The 17,597-nt window shown below is 43.0% G+C and overlaps 1 protein-coding gene across 4 annotated transcripts in view; it reads right to left on the bottom strand.

Moving 5' to 3' along the window:
* The window catches only part of TPD52 (tumor protein D52), a 40,709-nt gene that overhangs the window by 16,994 nt on the left and 6,118 nt on the right, over positions 1 to 17,597 (bottom strand). For 2 of the 4 annotated variants that reach the window (XM_041464502.1, XM_041464503.1), the window contains exon 1: positions 162 to 333. The exons of 1 other annotated variant lie outside the window; for it this stretch is intronic. In XM_041464502.1, the coding sequence (XP_041320436.1) occupies positions 162 to 333 (172 nt within the window). Of the gene's footprint in view, positions 1 to 161; positions 334 to 15,075; positions 15,158 to 17,597 lie in introns of those variants that run through there. One more of the 4 variants, XM_041464505.1, reaches the window with a different exon arrangement.

Genomic DNA, 17,597 nt, shown 5'->3' with positions numbered 1-17,597 from the left:
AATGTAAAGCATGAGATATTATCTACATGGCACACTGAAGAACACACTGCCAGAATTAACAGGAGGCCAGCTTTTACAGATTTTTTAATTTGAGAAGCTTTACAGGTATTAATTGCTAAGCATTTTGTAGAGATTTTAAGGAAGGAAGAGAAGGGAGTTACCAGACTTTGTCAGTGTAGGTGATCCAGGTGGAGAAAGGTTTATGCCAGGCGACAAGTAAAGATAATTTCTGTTCACTCCAGCATTGAAATCGAAGGGTGATTTGTAATCCTCATATAGATCCATGCCAGACAGTTCAGTGCACGCAGCCATCCTCCTCTTCCACTGAAGCATTCATCTTCACTTTCTGGGGCAACCCAGACAGCAGCATTCAGAAACCCTCCATTTCTCCACATGACACTCACTGTGCCTCCTTGGAGAATCCAGCTCTGCTACATATGACAGAGCCGTCCAGCAAGTGATTTCTTAGCCATCCTGTAGCTGCTGCTGTTTACATGGCACAAAGTTAAGTTCCTGTAAATTTATAACTGAGGCTGTACTTCAACAGACCGTTCCTTTAACAAACATTCACAGTGCACCACTCATGGCTTCTGGAAGAGCCTTGGTCCTCTGCAGAACTGAATCAACTGTGTTCAGTCATTTAAATAAGAAAAGGTCAGCTGACTGCAGCTACACCAGGATATCCTTAATCTTCTAGGACACAAAAGGATTACCAGCTTAATCTATCCTATATACCATCTGTGTTGGACTTTTTTCTCTGATTAATGGAAAATTCTGTGTGCATAGCTATTTCTCCAGCTGCTTCCATCAGTGTAATAACCACTAGTGAGAACTCAGTCTCTGCTGCCCAGGTATCATGCCATAGTGCAAGTTCAGAATAGGAGAGAGCAGCACTCCTCTCTGAAGGCTGGCCTATAAACACCACCTAGGTTTACTGATGAACGTTCTAATGTGCATTATGACTTTCGCTCATGAGACTAAACATATCTGGGTCTGAGGGGGTTTTGTTTTGGTGAGGGGGTTGTTAAATATTTATGAACTACACTTGCTGCTTCAACCAGCATTGTTTACAGCAGCCAGTAACAGCAGTAATGCATCACCTGAAATGTATTTATGTTTTGATACGTATACCATAAAGAAAGATCAACTTACACAAGCCATCTGACTTCATGCCAGGCCTTCAAGATTCAACTCTGGGAAGCAGAAATGCTTCTTACCTAAAAGAGGCATTCAGCACAGTTTTGCAGCACTTCACTACATTGTTGTATTTTTATTTCAAGGTCAGCTTCTTTCACTGAAAACACAAGGTTACTAGCAATGTAGATCACCTTTAGAGCTGAGCAACAATTTCCTCCCAAACCCCACACCTTCACCTGGGATCCTCACTGCAGCCTGCACACAGAGAAGCATAATCAAATGGAAGTTAGTCTTTGCCTGCACAGTAAGGACAGAGATGATCAGGCATTATTCCAGAGAAGTGAAGGAGCCTTGCAGCATTCCGAAGTCAAGTCCAAGCAAAGTAATCCCAGTGCATATGAGAAGAAAGCACACCCCTTCTGGAATTTTAACTTCCCATTTCCACTGCAGTCAGTCAGTTGCCACAGGAACAGACCTTCCAGCTAATTAAAAAGCAGATCCTTTAGGCTAAAGACCTACATTCATTTTTGGTGCAAATACCTGCAGGCTCATAACAATGAGAGTGCTGGAGCCTGAAACACAGGTCTCTGCTATTTTCCAAGCCCACTGAAAAGAAGAAAATAGAATGCCCCTCTGCATTTCCGACACGTGGCTGTGACATCTGCCAGAAATACTGCAAAGTTCACCTGGCAAAGGTCAAAGCTTTGGTCACAAATTGTAGTTAAAGCATCCACAGGCAGCAGAGAACTGTAACACGGCTACAGTAATAATATACTCTATTAACCAAGTTTGTTAATATGAACAGCTACATATTGTGCTTCACAGCTCTCCCTTGTATAACTCAGCAGCCAGGGGCTGCCTTCTGTGCAAAAGGCTCAGGCAGTAGTTGTGCTGAGTTAGGCAAAATGACAAGTTATCACATGTGGCACATAAAGAACTGGGTGTTTTCTACCATCACTCTCCCAACAGTGAGAGAGAGAGAAGGGGAGGCTACACCCTAGGACTTTTGCCTAACCCTAAATAATCATTCACTTTAACACTGGTCAGTGCTAGCTGGCTACAACTGCAAGTAGCTATTATAGGAAAAAGAACCCTTTATGAAAATCTGTTGATCCCTGCTAACAATCAAGAATACCATTTCCTAGGCATTTCCTGAATCAAGCATTACATTCTTGTTTTTACAGGAAATTCCCTACATTCAGATTTACCCATTACCAACCATTCAAAAAAATCTGGTACTCTTCCTATATCTTCGTAGTGCACAAGTTGCACTACGTTGTTTCATGTCCCTAGAGACATCTGGATTGCCAATCGCAACCACTGACCTGGCCTGCCACCCCTACTGACAAATCTGTGTGGGTAAAACTCTTCAACACCTCCTCAGTGTAGTCAGAGACACATACAGGATGTGGCCCACTGCTGGAACATACATTTGGCTTACAGGGAAGATTTGCTGATTTACAAATCTGAGCCTCCACCTGAGAGGCTGAATTCTGCTTTTGTTCCTCCTTATGCATAGCCTGAGCACAAGCCCAGAAGTCACCCAAGACAATCTCTAGTTTTTAGAAATATTACAGATATATTACTGTTCTAAAGTCACTGCCAGGAGAGGGACACCATGCAAGTGCTCCTTATTTCAAGGTCCTCTCTTTGCTCAGTTATAGTGGCCATACAGATGGGTTGCTACAGCACCTATCAAACACATCACCTAAACACATCAGACTCCTGCTCTCTCACCTGCTGGAGTTTACAGGAGTGTTGCTCCTCACTTTTCTCAGGTACAAATCCTGCCTGGTGATGAAGGAAGCTGTTTTGCTGAACAAGCTTCTTCCTCATCACTTCAGGAAATTTAACGGTCTTCTAACTGAAGTATAAGTCAATCTCTCTATAGAAAGGACTGCAGTCCACCCTTCCAAATCTCCTGTAGGACAGCTTCTAGGCTGTCATTGCTAACTCATCCACTTCAGGGAAGACAATCTTTAGTTTTGAGAGATCCCCTGCCAGCCATAACAATTATTTTCTCTGCTTCTTCCCCAGAAGTTCCTTAGTACATCCAGGGATTCAGGGCAGACCAAGGCAGCAACTCCCCCATACTGCCTAAAGCCAGTCTAAAGAAGATAGGTTCTGCTAGCTGCGGTGCATTTGGAGGAGGAGGATTCAATCTCTCTCCAAGGGATTTTCCAAACTCAAGTGATGGCCTAAGGAAACAAAGCAGGATGGGGATGACAAACAGCAGCTTCACTGAACCAAAAAGCAAGGTTTTTCTCTGCAGTGTGAAGTTTTCTGAGCAGTTTAGCAGCTCTTGACAGCCACAGCAATCAAGATTTCTGTACACTATGAAAACAGGCACATTATGAGGCCTTTCTAAAGGGCCTTCCCCTGACCAAAATATCCTGCTGGACTGGCTTCCTCTCATTCACAATAATTCAGAGCACTTGCAGCTGGCTGGAGGTGGAACTGAGGCTGTAGAGCCATACCCTAATAGATGGATGCTGCCTTCCCAGGGCAAGACAGACACATTTCAGAGCCGAAGCTTAAGTTTAGGCTTCTGTTACATGGCTTAGAGTAATTAACCATGCATCCTCAAGTATCTTTGTTCTTTGCCCTGCACTGCAAATTCAGTTTTACTCTGTACCTTGGTAACAACCTTGGTTGTTACTGCAGATACCAGCTGCAAGGTCTTGATACCTGCAAAGACCTTGAAGCCTAAGGAAGGAGCTGTTCCAGACTGAAGTAGCAGTGGTTTTTTGCTTACTGTGCCAGAGATTAAAACCGAAGATACTGCCGTTCCAGAACAAGCATTCATTTGCCCTTAACACCTCAGGATAACTTAGAGGTTAGTACTTAAGTCATCTATGGCATTTTAGAAGCTGGTGTCTGAGAGACTGGCACAAAGGTAGATACCTTCTGTCAAGGATGCTTGAACCAATCACTGACAAGTTCAACTGAATGTCACAAAGTGCCTCAGGAAGGCTTGACAAGCCTCAGCAAAGTATTACCATCACAATTCCTACCATTAACCATGTCGTAATCTCCTCTGTTAAGGTTACAGAGTGTACTTAAAGCTTTCCCAGGTAACTATCTAGCATTAACAGTCAGTACAGATTGTGCACCTCATGAATCACAAGGAAGGGAACTCCCTCCACAGCGAGAAAAGCTGTTAAGTTTGAACAAACACCGTTCACCAGATATCTGCCTGCTTAGTCTCAGGCGTGGTTCTTTCTTCAGCTAGCACCTGCTACGCAGGTCTGCAGCTTCCACCTTAACCTAAGGCTCTAGCAACAATTTAAGCAATGTAATATAGTACTGAAGCACTTCTACCTTCATGGCAGCTAAGCAGGGATAGGATGTTATGGTAGCCTTGTGGAGAAGCTCCTTTTCCCACACACAGGTCTAACAGAGCAATAGTTTGTTTATGCATGGAAACCTTATATCCCTCTTTCTCTACAGAAAGTAGGATGAAGTATGAATGAGTACTGCTGTTAACACAGGCACCTTCACCACACTGAACACGATCCTGTGTTCGTATCCTGATTGTGCCCAGAGCTGCCAAACTTGTGCACCACAGCTCATACTTTTGGCAAGGTTATCATGTCTCCAGCACTTAACCAAGCAAGCAAAAGAAAATGAGGGAAAATTATGGGAAGACTTTGTTGACAAAGGGGGGAAGAGGTGCGAGAAGCACTTGCTCTTTGGGGGCATAGCAAAAAGATTCAGACTCTTATTTCAAGGTTGCCTATGGAGATTCAATTGCCTTCTCAGCCTATACTTGGTTTGAATTTCAACTTCTGCAGTCTGCTATGACACAAGATTGATAAGAGGCCTTCCAGTAAGTGTGTCTGGGGCAAAGACTTCCAGTCAGATGGTCTTCCACCACCCCCATCTTTCCTAGGTAGTTCCCAATCAGGCAGCAACAGTCAGGATCCTCTCCCCACTCCAAAGAGTTTTATATGGCATAAGCCATTTTAAGAGCCATAAATCTACTTAAGCATCTTAAGCCAGTCTAGATTCTGTGGCATCAATTTGATCTTCAAAGTCTTACCAGTTTACAGACAAGTAAAGCCTTTCAGCACCTGATCTGAGGCCTTAAAATTGCATTAAGAGAAAAGGATGCTGTGAAGCAAGAGGACAGAAGCCCAAAGATTAAACAAGGATGAAATTTGTACATTAGTGCTCCTATCACATTGTGCTCTCTCCCCTTCCTTTAACAGCAGACGCTTCTTTCAGTCCCCTGAGATTTGTGCATGACATGAATGGAGCTGCACAGCTACAGCAATTCCTGAATAGTACAAGTACAGGCTTCTGCAGGCCCGTTAGAAATGGTCAGCAGAATGTGGCTGAAGGGGTTAAGTATCTGCAGTCTTCTAGCAGGGTACAACTCAACACCATGACATTAATCTCAGTACTTCAGCCTCGTCCACATGCTCTCTCTGGACAAGCTCTGCCTGATACAACCACATCATTCAGTACAGTTCTTTGTACAGAGATACCTTCCTCAGTACTTTCTTTAGCCTAAGTGCTGCCTTCACTTACTCTTATTAAAACAAACAAAAAACCCAAAAAACCACCACCAACCACCACCTCTTTGAAGATATATCTCCCTGCAACACAAACACTTCCAAATGTTACAGGTAGGGATCACACGGTTGCCAGTGTTGCTCTTCTCTTAAAGCAAAGTCTCAGCCCACAGTATTTCAGACAGCTGACGCATGTCTTGGCGAAGGCAGCAGTTCTCGTCTCTCCTCTCAATCCAATTATAAACTCAGACTAATTTCCTGAGCTCTTGTGAGGGAGTAGATCCACGCTCCAGCATATCCTGCGACTAGACAAGCTGACACTCCAGTAAAATACTTAACCCATTCATGTCAGACAAAATTGTCTATATCTGCACATATTCTCTAGCATCTTTCAAGTGTTTCAGCATTTAGATTAAGCAGAAATCCCAGATTTATGACAAAGCTGTGTGTCTCAAACAGTGCTCAAAGCTCATGTTTGTCAGCTCCAACAGTAACAGGTGAAAATCTTTCCAATCTATGGAAAAGGACCAGGCCAAAGGACAGAGTACCACCCCAGAATCAGTGATCAGAGTTTTCACTGACTTTGGAGAAGTCAGATCAAAGCCTGCAAACACAGAGGAACACTTCCAAGTGAGATTAACAGAGTTAAAACACTTTCAGATAGATTTTAGAGGAATGTATTTAGTTATTTCACTTCAGCCACTTATCCGGGTTATGCTGCCATTCTCTATAGACTCTGATTCCTCAGGCAAGAGACTGACCCTGTCAAAAATGTAAAGAAACAGTGCTGAGCTGCAGCTAGATGATAGCTGGAAAAGATTAGGAACACTGCAGTGCAGAAATGGGATTGTCTCAAGCAAAGTTTCAGTATGCAACCTTGCAATCTAATTAAAATTTTACTTGAGTGACTCTGGAGTGACTTCCAGCCTCCCTCAGAAGACAAGACTGCTTTTCTGCATTCTTAAAGCAAACCTCCCTCTTTTAACACAGCATCCTAGAGCCTCCATTTCTGAAAAGCAGCTCCAGAAAAGTTCACCATCCCCATTCTATGTTACCAGGTCTCACCATGAAATTGACACTGAGGTTTTAAGAACAAAGCAAATTCAGTTACACATTAAGCTGAATTACAGATTGTGATATCTAAAATTTAAAAACAAACAAACAAACAAACAAAAAAAAAAAAAAAAGCACCCTCTGTAGTCTTAGCAGCACCTTAATGATACCAACAAAATCTTCATTGCTTGTGGTACTCAGTAGGTCCCACCATGTAATTACCAAGTCGATGCCCAGATTTGATATAGCACAGAAATTCCATCATTTACTATCAAAGGGCAGAAGTACAGAGGCAACCAAGCAGCACACAATTTGATGTAAGCAACAAGGGTTTAGGGTAAGTACTTACTAAAACCCATTCTTGAAGATATTCAAAAGCCATCTGGACATCAAGGTGGACATGGATATCAAGGACCAGTAGTTTTTAATACCTTTATTGATGACACAGACAGTGGCATCAACATTCAGCAAGTTTGTACACGATACAAAGCTGCACTGTGTAGGTGACAGAACAGAAGGACAAGGTGCTGTCCAGAAGGACCTGGAGAAACTCAACAAGTGGGTCCATGAGAACCTCATCAAGTTCAACAGGTACAAGTGCAAGGTGTTGCACCTGAGTCAGGGCAATCCCACATACAAGTACAGGCTGGGAAAAGTTCTTGAGAGCAGCCCTGCAGAGAAAGACTTGGGTGGATAAAAAGCCGGACATGAGCTACCAGTGTGTGCTTACAGTCCAGAAAGCCAAACACATCCTGGGCTGCATTGAAAGCAGAATGACTAGCAGGTCAAAGGAGGTGATTCTCCACCTCTACACTGCCCTTGTGAGACACCACCTAAAGCACAGCATCCAGCTCTGAAGTTCTCAGCAAAAAAGAGTATTGACCTGCTAGAGCTGATCTAGAGAAAGGGCACAAAGATGATCTTTCTACAAGAGATCCTACAAAGACATGCTGAGGAAGTTGCACTTGTTCAGCCTGAAGAGGACTCCAGGGAGGCCTCATTGCGTACTTACAGTACCTAAAGGGGACTTGTAAAAGAGGAAGAACAACTTTTTACACAGGTAGATAGTGACAGGACAAGGGGGAACAGTTTCAAACTAAAAGAGGAGAAATTTACATTAGACATTAGTAAGAAATTATTTTCTCAGAGGGTGGTCAGGCACTGGAACAGCTTGCCCAGATGTGGTAGATGCCCCATCCCTGGAAGTGTTTGACGCCAGGTTAGATGGGCCCTGAGCAACCTGATCTAGTTAGTGGGTGGCATCCCTGCCCATGCCTGGGGGTTGAACTGATGAGTGCTAAGGTCCCTTCCAACTCAAACCATTCTGTGATATAGTCCTGGGCAACGAGCTCCAGGTGGCCCTGCCCTAACAGAGGGGTTGAACCTCCAGAGCTCCTTCCCTCCTTAACCATCCTGTGATTAACACAATGGCTGTACTAAGTCACAGGCTGCTCCTCCATATTCTCCAAGGATCTTCCAGGGACCTCTCTTTTTCAGGAACACAAGGGGTCCTGACATCCTGCCTTAGGGGAGGTCTGTGGCCCACCCTTCATCTTGTGAAGTAGATTTACAAATACCTACCTGCTGACAGAATAAAGTTCCATTTTCTCCCACACTCTCTAAACTGAAATATGGACAAAGACTTCATGGGAGACTTTCCACTTCTCCACATCTACCCAGAAGAGAAGTATTATGGAGTACAGGAGTATTATGATAGCTCACAAGTAAAGCAAAAGCATTTGCAGCAGTAGAGACTATGCTGGTTTCTGTTACGAGGCTGCAGGAAAAAGCTGACAGATTCTGGAAGAGGAAAAAGTCTCCTGTATTTTCATAAAAGGGACAGCTTACACTTCGCTCACTAAACGAACAAGCAACTTTTTGGGTCTGACATGTGACTCCAGACACAGAAGCAGCTCTTGGCGACTACAAAAGCCATCTACTTCCCCCTGACACCCCTTCTCCAGGAGGGAAGTGAATGTATGCCTCTGCAGCAGGAAGACTTCACTCTTGTACAGAAAGAAAAAGTTGCAGTAGACAAATAAACTACCGGTGTCACTGAGCTAAAGCTGCCTTTCAGCAGGAGCCTCTCCTCCTTTACCCTTTATCAACTGTACAGAACCCAAGGAAATTAGGCTTAAGTCTTTAAATTCCCTTCTCAGATTCCTCAATTTATTTTTCATCCACTCCAGTGCAGTTTCCTTTACTCCTCCAGTAACTCTCTCTACTGCATGCTAGGGGAACCTGAGAGCAAAGTTCCTCAGTCCAGAAAAAAGCTGACACAAAAGCTTCCAAACACATGTCAGTTCATCTAGAGATGTCAGCTTGCCCTTTAGAAGCACTGGGAGAGTCACTTCTGCACTCAGGACACAGTAATTTTTAGCACAACCACACAAATCTCCCCAAAATAGTCAGAGCACAGTAATCTCCACGTGAACTTCCACAAAGGATGCACACACAACACCAAAAGGAGTGACATTTTCTAGAAGTACTGCTAATTTTACCTCACACAAGTTACTGGTTTCATGGTTAAGGTGCACTCCTGCTGTAGCCTGGCACCTTATTCTGCTATCCATGATAAAGATCAGCTCTTTGCATAGCAATGACAAATCACCAGATTTTTTCCCTTCTCAGGACTTGACTAAGTAAGTTTACAATTTTGACTTGTACTGTCCAACAAGTGTAATTACATAAAACTTAAAGTACAATTTCTCAAAGGCAAACAACTGCAAGTAGCAAGCTGCATAGAAATCCTATTAACATTTCTGCTCTTGGCTTATCTGAGAGCATAGTATGAAATCTTTGTGAAACTGTAAAACTCTGCCTAGTCAGCAGCAAAGTGCACTAGTACTATAAATTCACAGACATATAGCCCCAGAAATGTTTCAGGTCATAAGAACCTGCTCCTGATCTCCCTTCTTCAACCAGTCAATCCACACCTTTAAACCAGTAATGGGTTTTGCTACAATCCCTTCAGAGAACCAGCCTGCTCATGAGGTACCCAAAAGTTGACAATAGACACTGAGCCAGTTTCAGCTTTTCCAAGCAGATAAGTCCAAAATGAAGACAAGCCCTTATTATTCATTTACATTTCTCACACTGCAGAGTTTCAGTGCACCCTCCTAAACTTAAGGAAGTATGACCTAACAAAGCAGTGCTAATGGCACACCATCAGATTGCTGGTACAAAGTACTTGTGCAGCAGCTCACTGTTACTGGAAATCTCTCACTTGAAAATCCATAGTAAGTTGCTCATAATAAGTTGTGTTGTTTTCCCTACAGCATCAAACAAGACACATTACCTATTGTTTTACAGTCCAGCACTTTACCAGTCACCCATTCAACTGTGTAGTGCTTCAAGCGTCCTGTTCCAGATGGAATGTGGCTGCTGCTTGCCCATACTGCTAAATTCCACATCCAGCTGGGAGGCACCAACTCATACAGTGCTTCCGAACGGATTTTGAGCAATAGCTATCACTGCTTAAAGGACCTTGGACACAGACAAACTCAGGATGTGGGCTTGAATACTTCTGCACTGCTCTTAATCTCATTTAACAGATAAGAGGCAGAATCCTGCAACAGTGCATGCAGCAACCAGCAGCAATTCACTAACAAACCAACTGCACTGACCAGCCTTTTTTTTTTCTAATATAATGCAGATAATGCATCTACCTTTAGATTATTATGACCACTGAAGTTGCCATTATATTAATAAGTACTCTGAGATTTTATCCTATTGATATGTCCTTGACTGACTTTTAATGCTGCTTCAGCTGAGTAAATCCTGTTAAGAGACATTTGCCCCTACTCCAAGTCACACTAGGACAGTAAATTAAATGAAACTGTTAGCCTAGAGAGATACTGCTGTCACATAAATCAACAGACAGTCATAAAACACTAATCACTCCAAAAGCTGGAGACGGCAAAGATAAGGGTCAAGCAAGTTTGTCCAGTGATGATTCCACAAAAAGATATAAAGCTTTAAAGGACTTCCAGGTCCTAGAAGACTTGAGCATACCTGCCTCCATCAGATCAGACTTTGGACATGAGATGCTACTTTTTTGCTGCTGGGTGACATTACAGGCAACCTGCATTTCCTTTTTAACAACCTACACAGGTTCAGATCATGAAAGAACTATTCTCTCAAGATCTCCAAGCAATATTAATATATTTATGCACCACCTAGTTGTGTTCCAGCCTATTCCATACAAAGGGAAGTTTTCCTAAATACCAGCATGCTTAGATAAGTCCAGGCTCCTCATATTTCACAGTAAAGTAAGCAGAATGAGTTTAACCATTCATTTTACTGAAATTACGATAGTGGACAGAACTGGAAAGACCTATCTAATGCACACAAAGGCAGACATTTTTCCTGATTCTAGTGCAGTTGATGTGATGAAAACTACAGGGGAGGAAAGAAATGCAGGTTTAAAGGAGCAAAGTTTGAAGGATATTGAGCTTCATCTCTAAAAGTAGACAGGAAATGAAAGAAAAGAAGGGGAGGGGGTGACTGGGGTTTTTTTTAGTTTTATGTGGGTTTGGTTGTTTGTGGGTTTTTTATGTTGGGATTTGTGGTTGGGGGTTTTTTGGTAAAGAAAGCATGCCTCCACTGATTTTAGTAACCAGCTGCTCCAGAACTGCACTGTTCCACAAGTTGCCTCCTCCTAGTATTTGACCTGAAACAGAACAAGAGTGCAAACTCCAAGAATAAAGCTTTACACTGCTACGTGAAATCTAAGTTTAGCATCACTCCGTATTGCACAAGCTAATTCACCACAAAGCTCATTTCACAACTGTAAATGTCAAACAAAAAAAATATATCTATTCATAGCCATTCTGAGTACTGGTGATGCCCTAGTTTAATGGATCCATTGTGTTTAACAGATTAGTCTGGTAAACTTTTCAAACTTTATGGTTAAGAACTGCTCTAGCTGGTACCCAGGTTATTGTTACATCAGATTTGGCACAGCACAGCTTGGCCATCAGCACAAAAAAACCACTCAAAATAACTCAGCTTAAACAGCTATGAATAATGCAATCCACAATTTTTCATTCTGGTAAACACTTGATCGGGATATTGAAGAGGTGGAAGTCGAAACACTGCTTTGCATACTGCTAGTCCTCAATTGTCAATCCACAAGTGTGCCCTGCAGCAGGGAGCTGTGATACAGCATTACTACTAAGAAGCCATCATATCCCTCAGAAATGCTGCTGGCACCACCTTGCATGAAGGGGAAACAAGGCCTTTCCAGTAATATCACCTTGGAAAAGGAAGACTAGAGAAGTTATTTTACTTGGCACTTGCTCTATCCTTAATTTATCAGCTATCCCTTCTAAAAATATTGAAAAGTCTTCTCAGCTCCTCTTCACAAAACACAGAGGTCTTGCTTTGACTTTTGTATCCCTCTTCTCATATTTTCACTTTCTCAAAAGTTGCTTTGGAATAGGAAAATACTCATCATTGGGGATGGGAGGGAAGTATGTTTCTGGGATTCACCAAGGTAAAGCTTGGTCTTGAATTGTAAACAAGAAACAGAAGCATACTAAAGGCTTCATGTATCAGTGTGCTAACACAGAATGAAAGTCTGTACATTCATCCCAGTAAAGGTCTCCCTTTTGCCATTTATCCCAAAAACACTTCCTCACCACAGAGGAAGTACTCAGCACATCACTCTGCTGATTCCGTTGACATTCAATTTGTTTTCCTTCTTATACAATCCTTCTTATACAATCTCCAAAAATCTGTCATGCCAAAAACCTTGCCCAGTGACAGGCACAGAAGCCAATCAAAACCACTCAGCTTCAAAGCAGCAACTCCAACAGGTTTCACTTGCTACTGTTCAGAAATGTGTAGAAACTAATTCTCCCTGCTCATCACTGCTCATGAACCATAGTACTCATGTTCATCTGCAATTCACACACAAAGGAAGCAAAGCAGGATGCCCCAAATACCTTTAAGGGTGGTGTAAGTTTCCCAGTTAAAGATTTGGTCAGTATCTGTGTTTTACCATACAATGGTTTGGGTTGGAAGGGAGCTCCAGCTCCCCTGCTAGGGACATCTTAAACTCGATCAGGTTGTTCAGAACCTCATCCAGTGTTTCCATTGGACCTTCCAAATGTCCAGTGGACCACTAAAAACCTCCAATGTTTTGAGGAATCAAGCATCCACCACCTCTCTGGGCAACCTGTTCCAGTGTTTCACCACCCTCATCATATAAAATTTGTCTATATCTAGTCTGAAGCTGCCCTCCTTCAGCTCAAAACCACTACCCCTTGTCCTATCACAACAGGTGCTGCTAAAAAGTCTGTCACCATCTTTCATATAAGCCACCTTTAACTACTGAAAGGTTGAAGTAAGATTACCCTGGAACCTTCTTTTCTCCAGGCTGAACAAGCTCATCTTTCTCAGCCTTTCCTCATATAATAGGTGTTCCACCCCTTCAATGATTTTTATGGCGCTCCTTTGAACCAGCTTCAACAGGTCCAAGTTTTTCCTGTTCTAGGGACCACAGAACTGGACACAATACTCCAGGTGAGATCCAATGAGATCCAAGAAGAGGGGCAGAACCACTTCCCTTGACCAGCTGCCTCTGCTGCTTTTGATAAGGCCCAGGATGTGTTATGGCCTTCTGGGCTGCAAGTGCACACTGTTGACTCGTGTCCAGCTTTTCATACACCAGCACCAGCCTAAGGCCCTCTCTGCAGGGCTGCTCTCAATCCCTTTGTTCCCCAGCCTGTAATGATATACCGCAGGTTGCCTTAACCCAGAATAATTTACAGGAACAAATTACACACTTTAAGAGTGTGAACAGCTTGCAGCTCAGAAGTTGGTGTTTTAAGCAATGCACCCAGAGGGCTGCATTAGGCAGAAGGCTCACCTACCACTGTAGCTGTGTTATGGGATCACCCATCACCTTCCCTGTAGGGTTGCTGGACTGTTAAAACCAAGTCCTCAAAACCACATTTGAACCTGAAGTATCCACATACATACACCAGCAAAACCATGAAACTCCTGCTTCTTTACAGAAGTGCTCTGTATTGTCCAAACAACTCAATCAGTGGGCAGGTTAGTGCAGCCCAGCACACAGAGGCCACATCCTGCAATACATGCAGCACCTCTCTGGCCCTTGTTACATACCTGGTGAGCTGCTGGCTTTTTCCTCCTTTGATATTAAACAGAATTAAACAAGTTTATATTGAATGTCAGCACTGCTGAAAATGAATAATCAAGAATGTATTTCCAGTAGACTAAGTTCTGCAGAAAAAGTCAACTCTTGGAGACACCACAGTCCAAAACCGAATTCTTCTCCCTACACTAATCAAAGACTCCTCCAGAAAAACAAAAATAAGTTAACTGAGTATTTAAAGATTAAACTGAAGAGCAGGAAAGCAAAATTCGTTTGCATCTAAAAATCAAGACTATATTCAAAAAGAGACATTAAGCCACTGCATTTCACTTTTCCCAAGAAGCATACTACTACCTGCTTAGTGTCCACACTAGTTCTGCTACATCAAGTGCTAACAAGTTTGATATACAAAGCTCAAGTAGCAGTTCACAAAGTACAGACAGGTGTCTCTGTTGTACCTCATCATTTACTAGAAGTGCACTAAGAAATTCAAATGTATTTTACGGAAGGCTAGTACTTAAGACTGATTGCTATAAACAGTTACTTAAATGGTAGCTGCAACTGTTTATTCCATCATCAGAGTTTTCAGGCAAGGAGGTTTAGAGTGGGTATCTAAAATACATCTTTATTGCAGTTAAGGACTGCTTCATTGGAGAAAATAACAGTAATGTTTCAGAGTCTTCCCCTCCTTCCAAATTACTGCACTTAAATCATATGACAGTGGCAGCCATCTAGAAGTGCAGTAGAGTTTTTGGCAGTTAAACTACATAAACAACAACTTCCATGATTCACAGGATCCTCCCAACAAGCTTGGGGGTGAGGTCCCCACACACCCTGAACCATGAGCTGGTGGAAAAAGGTACTGTGCAGGGATCCAACCATGGCCTGAGCTGTGGAAGAAGTATGGAGCCAGACCCACAATGGGCTCGGCATTTCAGACAATGGGAAGCTGGGGTTGTGACCTTCTTCAGATGTTCAGACAGTTCTCCTTGGGGTGCTCTGCAGGAACTTCTGTTCCTTCAAGTGTCTTCAGAGGTGGTGACAGACCACAGGCAATGTTCTGAACACAGCAGATGGACCCATCCCTTTCTTGAAGGCCCATGACATACTTGGGATACCAAAGCTGCAGAGGGGCTCCTACATGACATACTTGGGATACCAGAGCTGCACAGCACCTATAGAGTCTGCCCAGGCAACAGACAAAGAGGCTTGTCAGAACTCAGAGCACAAGAAGGTAAAACATACCTGCCATGCAAGCACCAGAGCAGGCTTAAGAGAAAGACAAGAAGTCATTTCAGGTCTTTCCTTTTACTCAAGAACAAACTCCCTGTAAAAAAAAAATAAAAAAATACAGTTTTGGAACACTCATCTTGCAAGCAGCTTGCTGAGGAGACGAAACAGAGCATGAATGGTGCTTTTAAGAGCTCACAGCTCAAAGAAAAGCACATTGCAGTAAAACAGCCTGCTTTCCTTCTGCCAAGACAGAGACATCTGGCAACAGGAAAGTCAATATTTAAATCAGGCTCCATTCCCACCCTATGCCTAGGCTGGTACTACTTCTGATGCTCCTCAGTCCTGAATGCACGTCAGCTGCTCAGCAAAGCCTCTTCAGGGACTGCCTGGCGCAGACTTTTTGGTGCTATGGAAACAGCCTGCACAGCGCGTGTGATCCGCTCACACACTCCGAGGCCTGTGTGTGTGCAGGCACAGAACTAACCTCTGCCAGCAGTAACCAAAGCTCTGAGCAGTCAGCAGGTTAAAAACAGTGATTGATCCAGGGGCTTTCTGCTCTGCCTTCACCCTGCTTTTAAAACTCCTCAGAAGCAGGCAAAACACTTCTGAGATGTGCTGAAGGGAATTCTCTTCTATGTAACAGTACAGACACTACAGAGAAAGGTGCACTCTAGTCAGTGGGAGCTGTACCCATTTCATAACCCAGACCCTTCTTTTGAGTAGGAAGTACTGGTTCCTACTTAAAGGACAGCTTCTTTAAAGATGCTTATAAGCAAGTCCTTGTACATACAGCCCCATTCCTGGGAACCTGTGTGAGGAAAAGCAAGGGGCATATCAGAACTCTGACGTTCTCCTGCAGAGACTACAGAAGATGCAAGTTCAGAAGATGCAAGTTCAGTGAAATGGCCTTCTTCAAAGGCAGCCTGTCCTGGCAGCAGCTGCAAATGTCCACTGCTATGTTATTCCCAGGGACTGGATTGCTGTTGAACACTGCAATAAACATCAGACAGAGAGAACTCAAGTAGAAGCATAAGAGGAATTTCTTTCAAATTCTGCTATCCTGATCAAATTAATCAAGACTTTCTAATGTCATGATGTGATACACATTTAGGCAGAGAACAAAGATACATGAGTAAGATCACTTCTTGCTCATCTTGGGATCCCTGCTAGTAGTTTAATTAAAATACTTTAGGCAAAAAGTAAACAATGCAAAACAGATACAAGCAACATCCCCAATGCTCATAACTGAAATACACAGCTTTGCCAGGCTAAGGAGAAGTTAAAAAACATTACTTACAAAGCTTTGTTTTCAACATTTTTGAGCTTTTTCTCATGAACCAATGCCAGTGTCATACATAAGAGTCCAATCATAGCAAAGCACAAGAGGAGCACCTGTCTGAAAACACCAACTCCAGCCCAGGTTGCCTCCCTTGGCACATCTTTTCATCTCTTTACGGGGTTAGGGGGTTCTGATGAAGCACCACTTCCCTCTAGCTGCTAAACAAGGGAAAGCTAAACAGGAAAAAATACCTGTTCTTCTGCCTCTGCTTGCCTAACCCACCACCCCCAGCAAGCTGCAGGTGCTCCCCAGCCTCTTCGTTACTCCACAGTACAACACAGGCATTGCTAGTGACAGAACGTAAGCTTTGAGCCAAGCATGCAAGGCCCCAGGACTAGAGACTTGTCAGCCTTGCTCTGTTTCTACCCTTCTTAATTTGCTTGAGGGTTTGTTTTACTTGGTGTGCCTCAGCAGAGACACAGAATGTGAGAATACAGGCATGGTACAAGTAAAGGAGCACAGAGCTGACAATGGAGATCCCATGGCTGTAAGAAAGTCAGCAGTCACCAGTTGAGATGTGCAGTTGGACAAAATTATTATAGAGATAACAGAACAAAGGAATAATACCCAGCATATATAAAAGGCACTTTATAGAATAGATTTGGATGAAATACAGAGCCTGAAAAGCCATGAAAGAAACGACAGATATGTAAAAAGCAAACAGAAGGATTCCAGTGGATCCTACAGTGAGGAAGAAACCACCACCATCCTAGTCCTCCCAGAAAAGGAGTCACAATATGATAACTTGCTCTAATGCCCCTGCCACCACTAAAACAATATTACCAGCCTCAGAAGCCAGAGGTAGGATGAGTAAACCACCAAGAAAAACGTGCAAAAACTAAGTTTGTATGTTAGCTTTATTATTACTAAGACTTCATCTGCATAATAGTATTTTTCTAAATTGAATTATTGATTAGACTATTATTGAATTAGACTGCTAATATTTCAACCACACTAAAAATAATGAGGTTTTCTTTCCATGTACACACACAAAGTGTGCTTCCTCTTTATCTGTGAAGTTTTTAAGCACAGTGTACATTTCTTGTTCTGCTGGGAAGCTACAAGCAGAAGAGGGGCAGTTCAGAAGCCTGTCACTCCAAACCACACGTGTCACAGCATGTACCTGTAGACCTCAGTTCTGCAGAAAAGGGAGCGTTCCAGGCTTGGCCAAGGCAGCATTTGCTGGGCCACTTCA

This window comes from Pyrgilauda ruficollis, unplaced genomic scaffold, assembly GCF_017590135.1.
Source record: "Pyrgilauda ruficollis isolate IOZ18807 unplaced genomic scaffold, ASM1759013v1 scaffold18, whole genome shotgun sequence".
In the NCBI taxonomy this organism is placed as follows: domain Eukaryota; kingdom Metazoa; phylum Chordata; class Aves; order Passeriformes; family Passeridae; genus Pyrgilauda; species Pyrgilauda ruficollis.
This window is presented reverse-complemented; position numbering and strand designations above follow the sequence as displayed.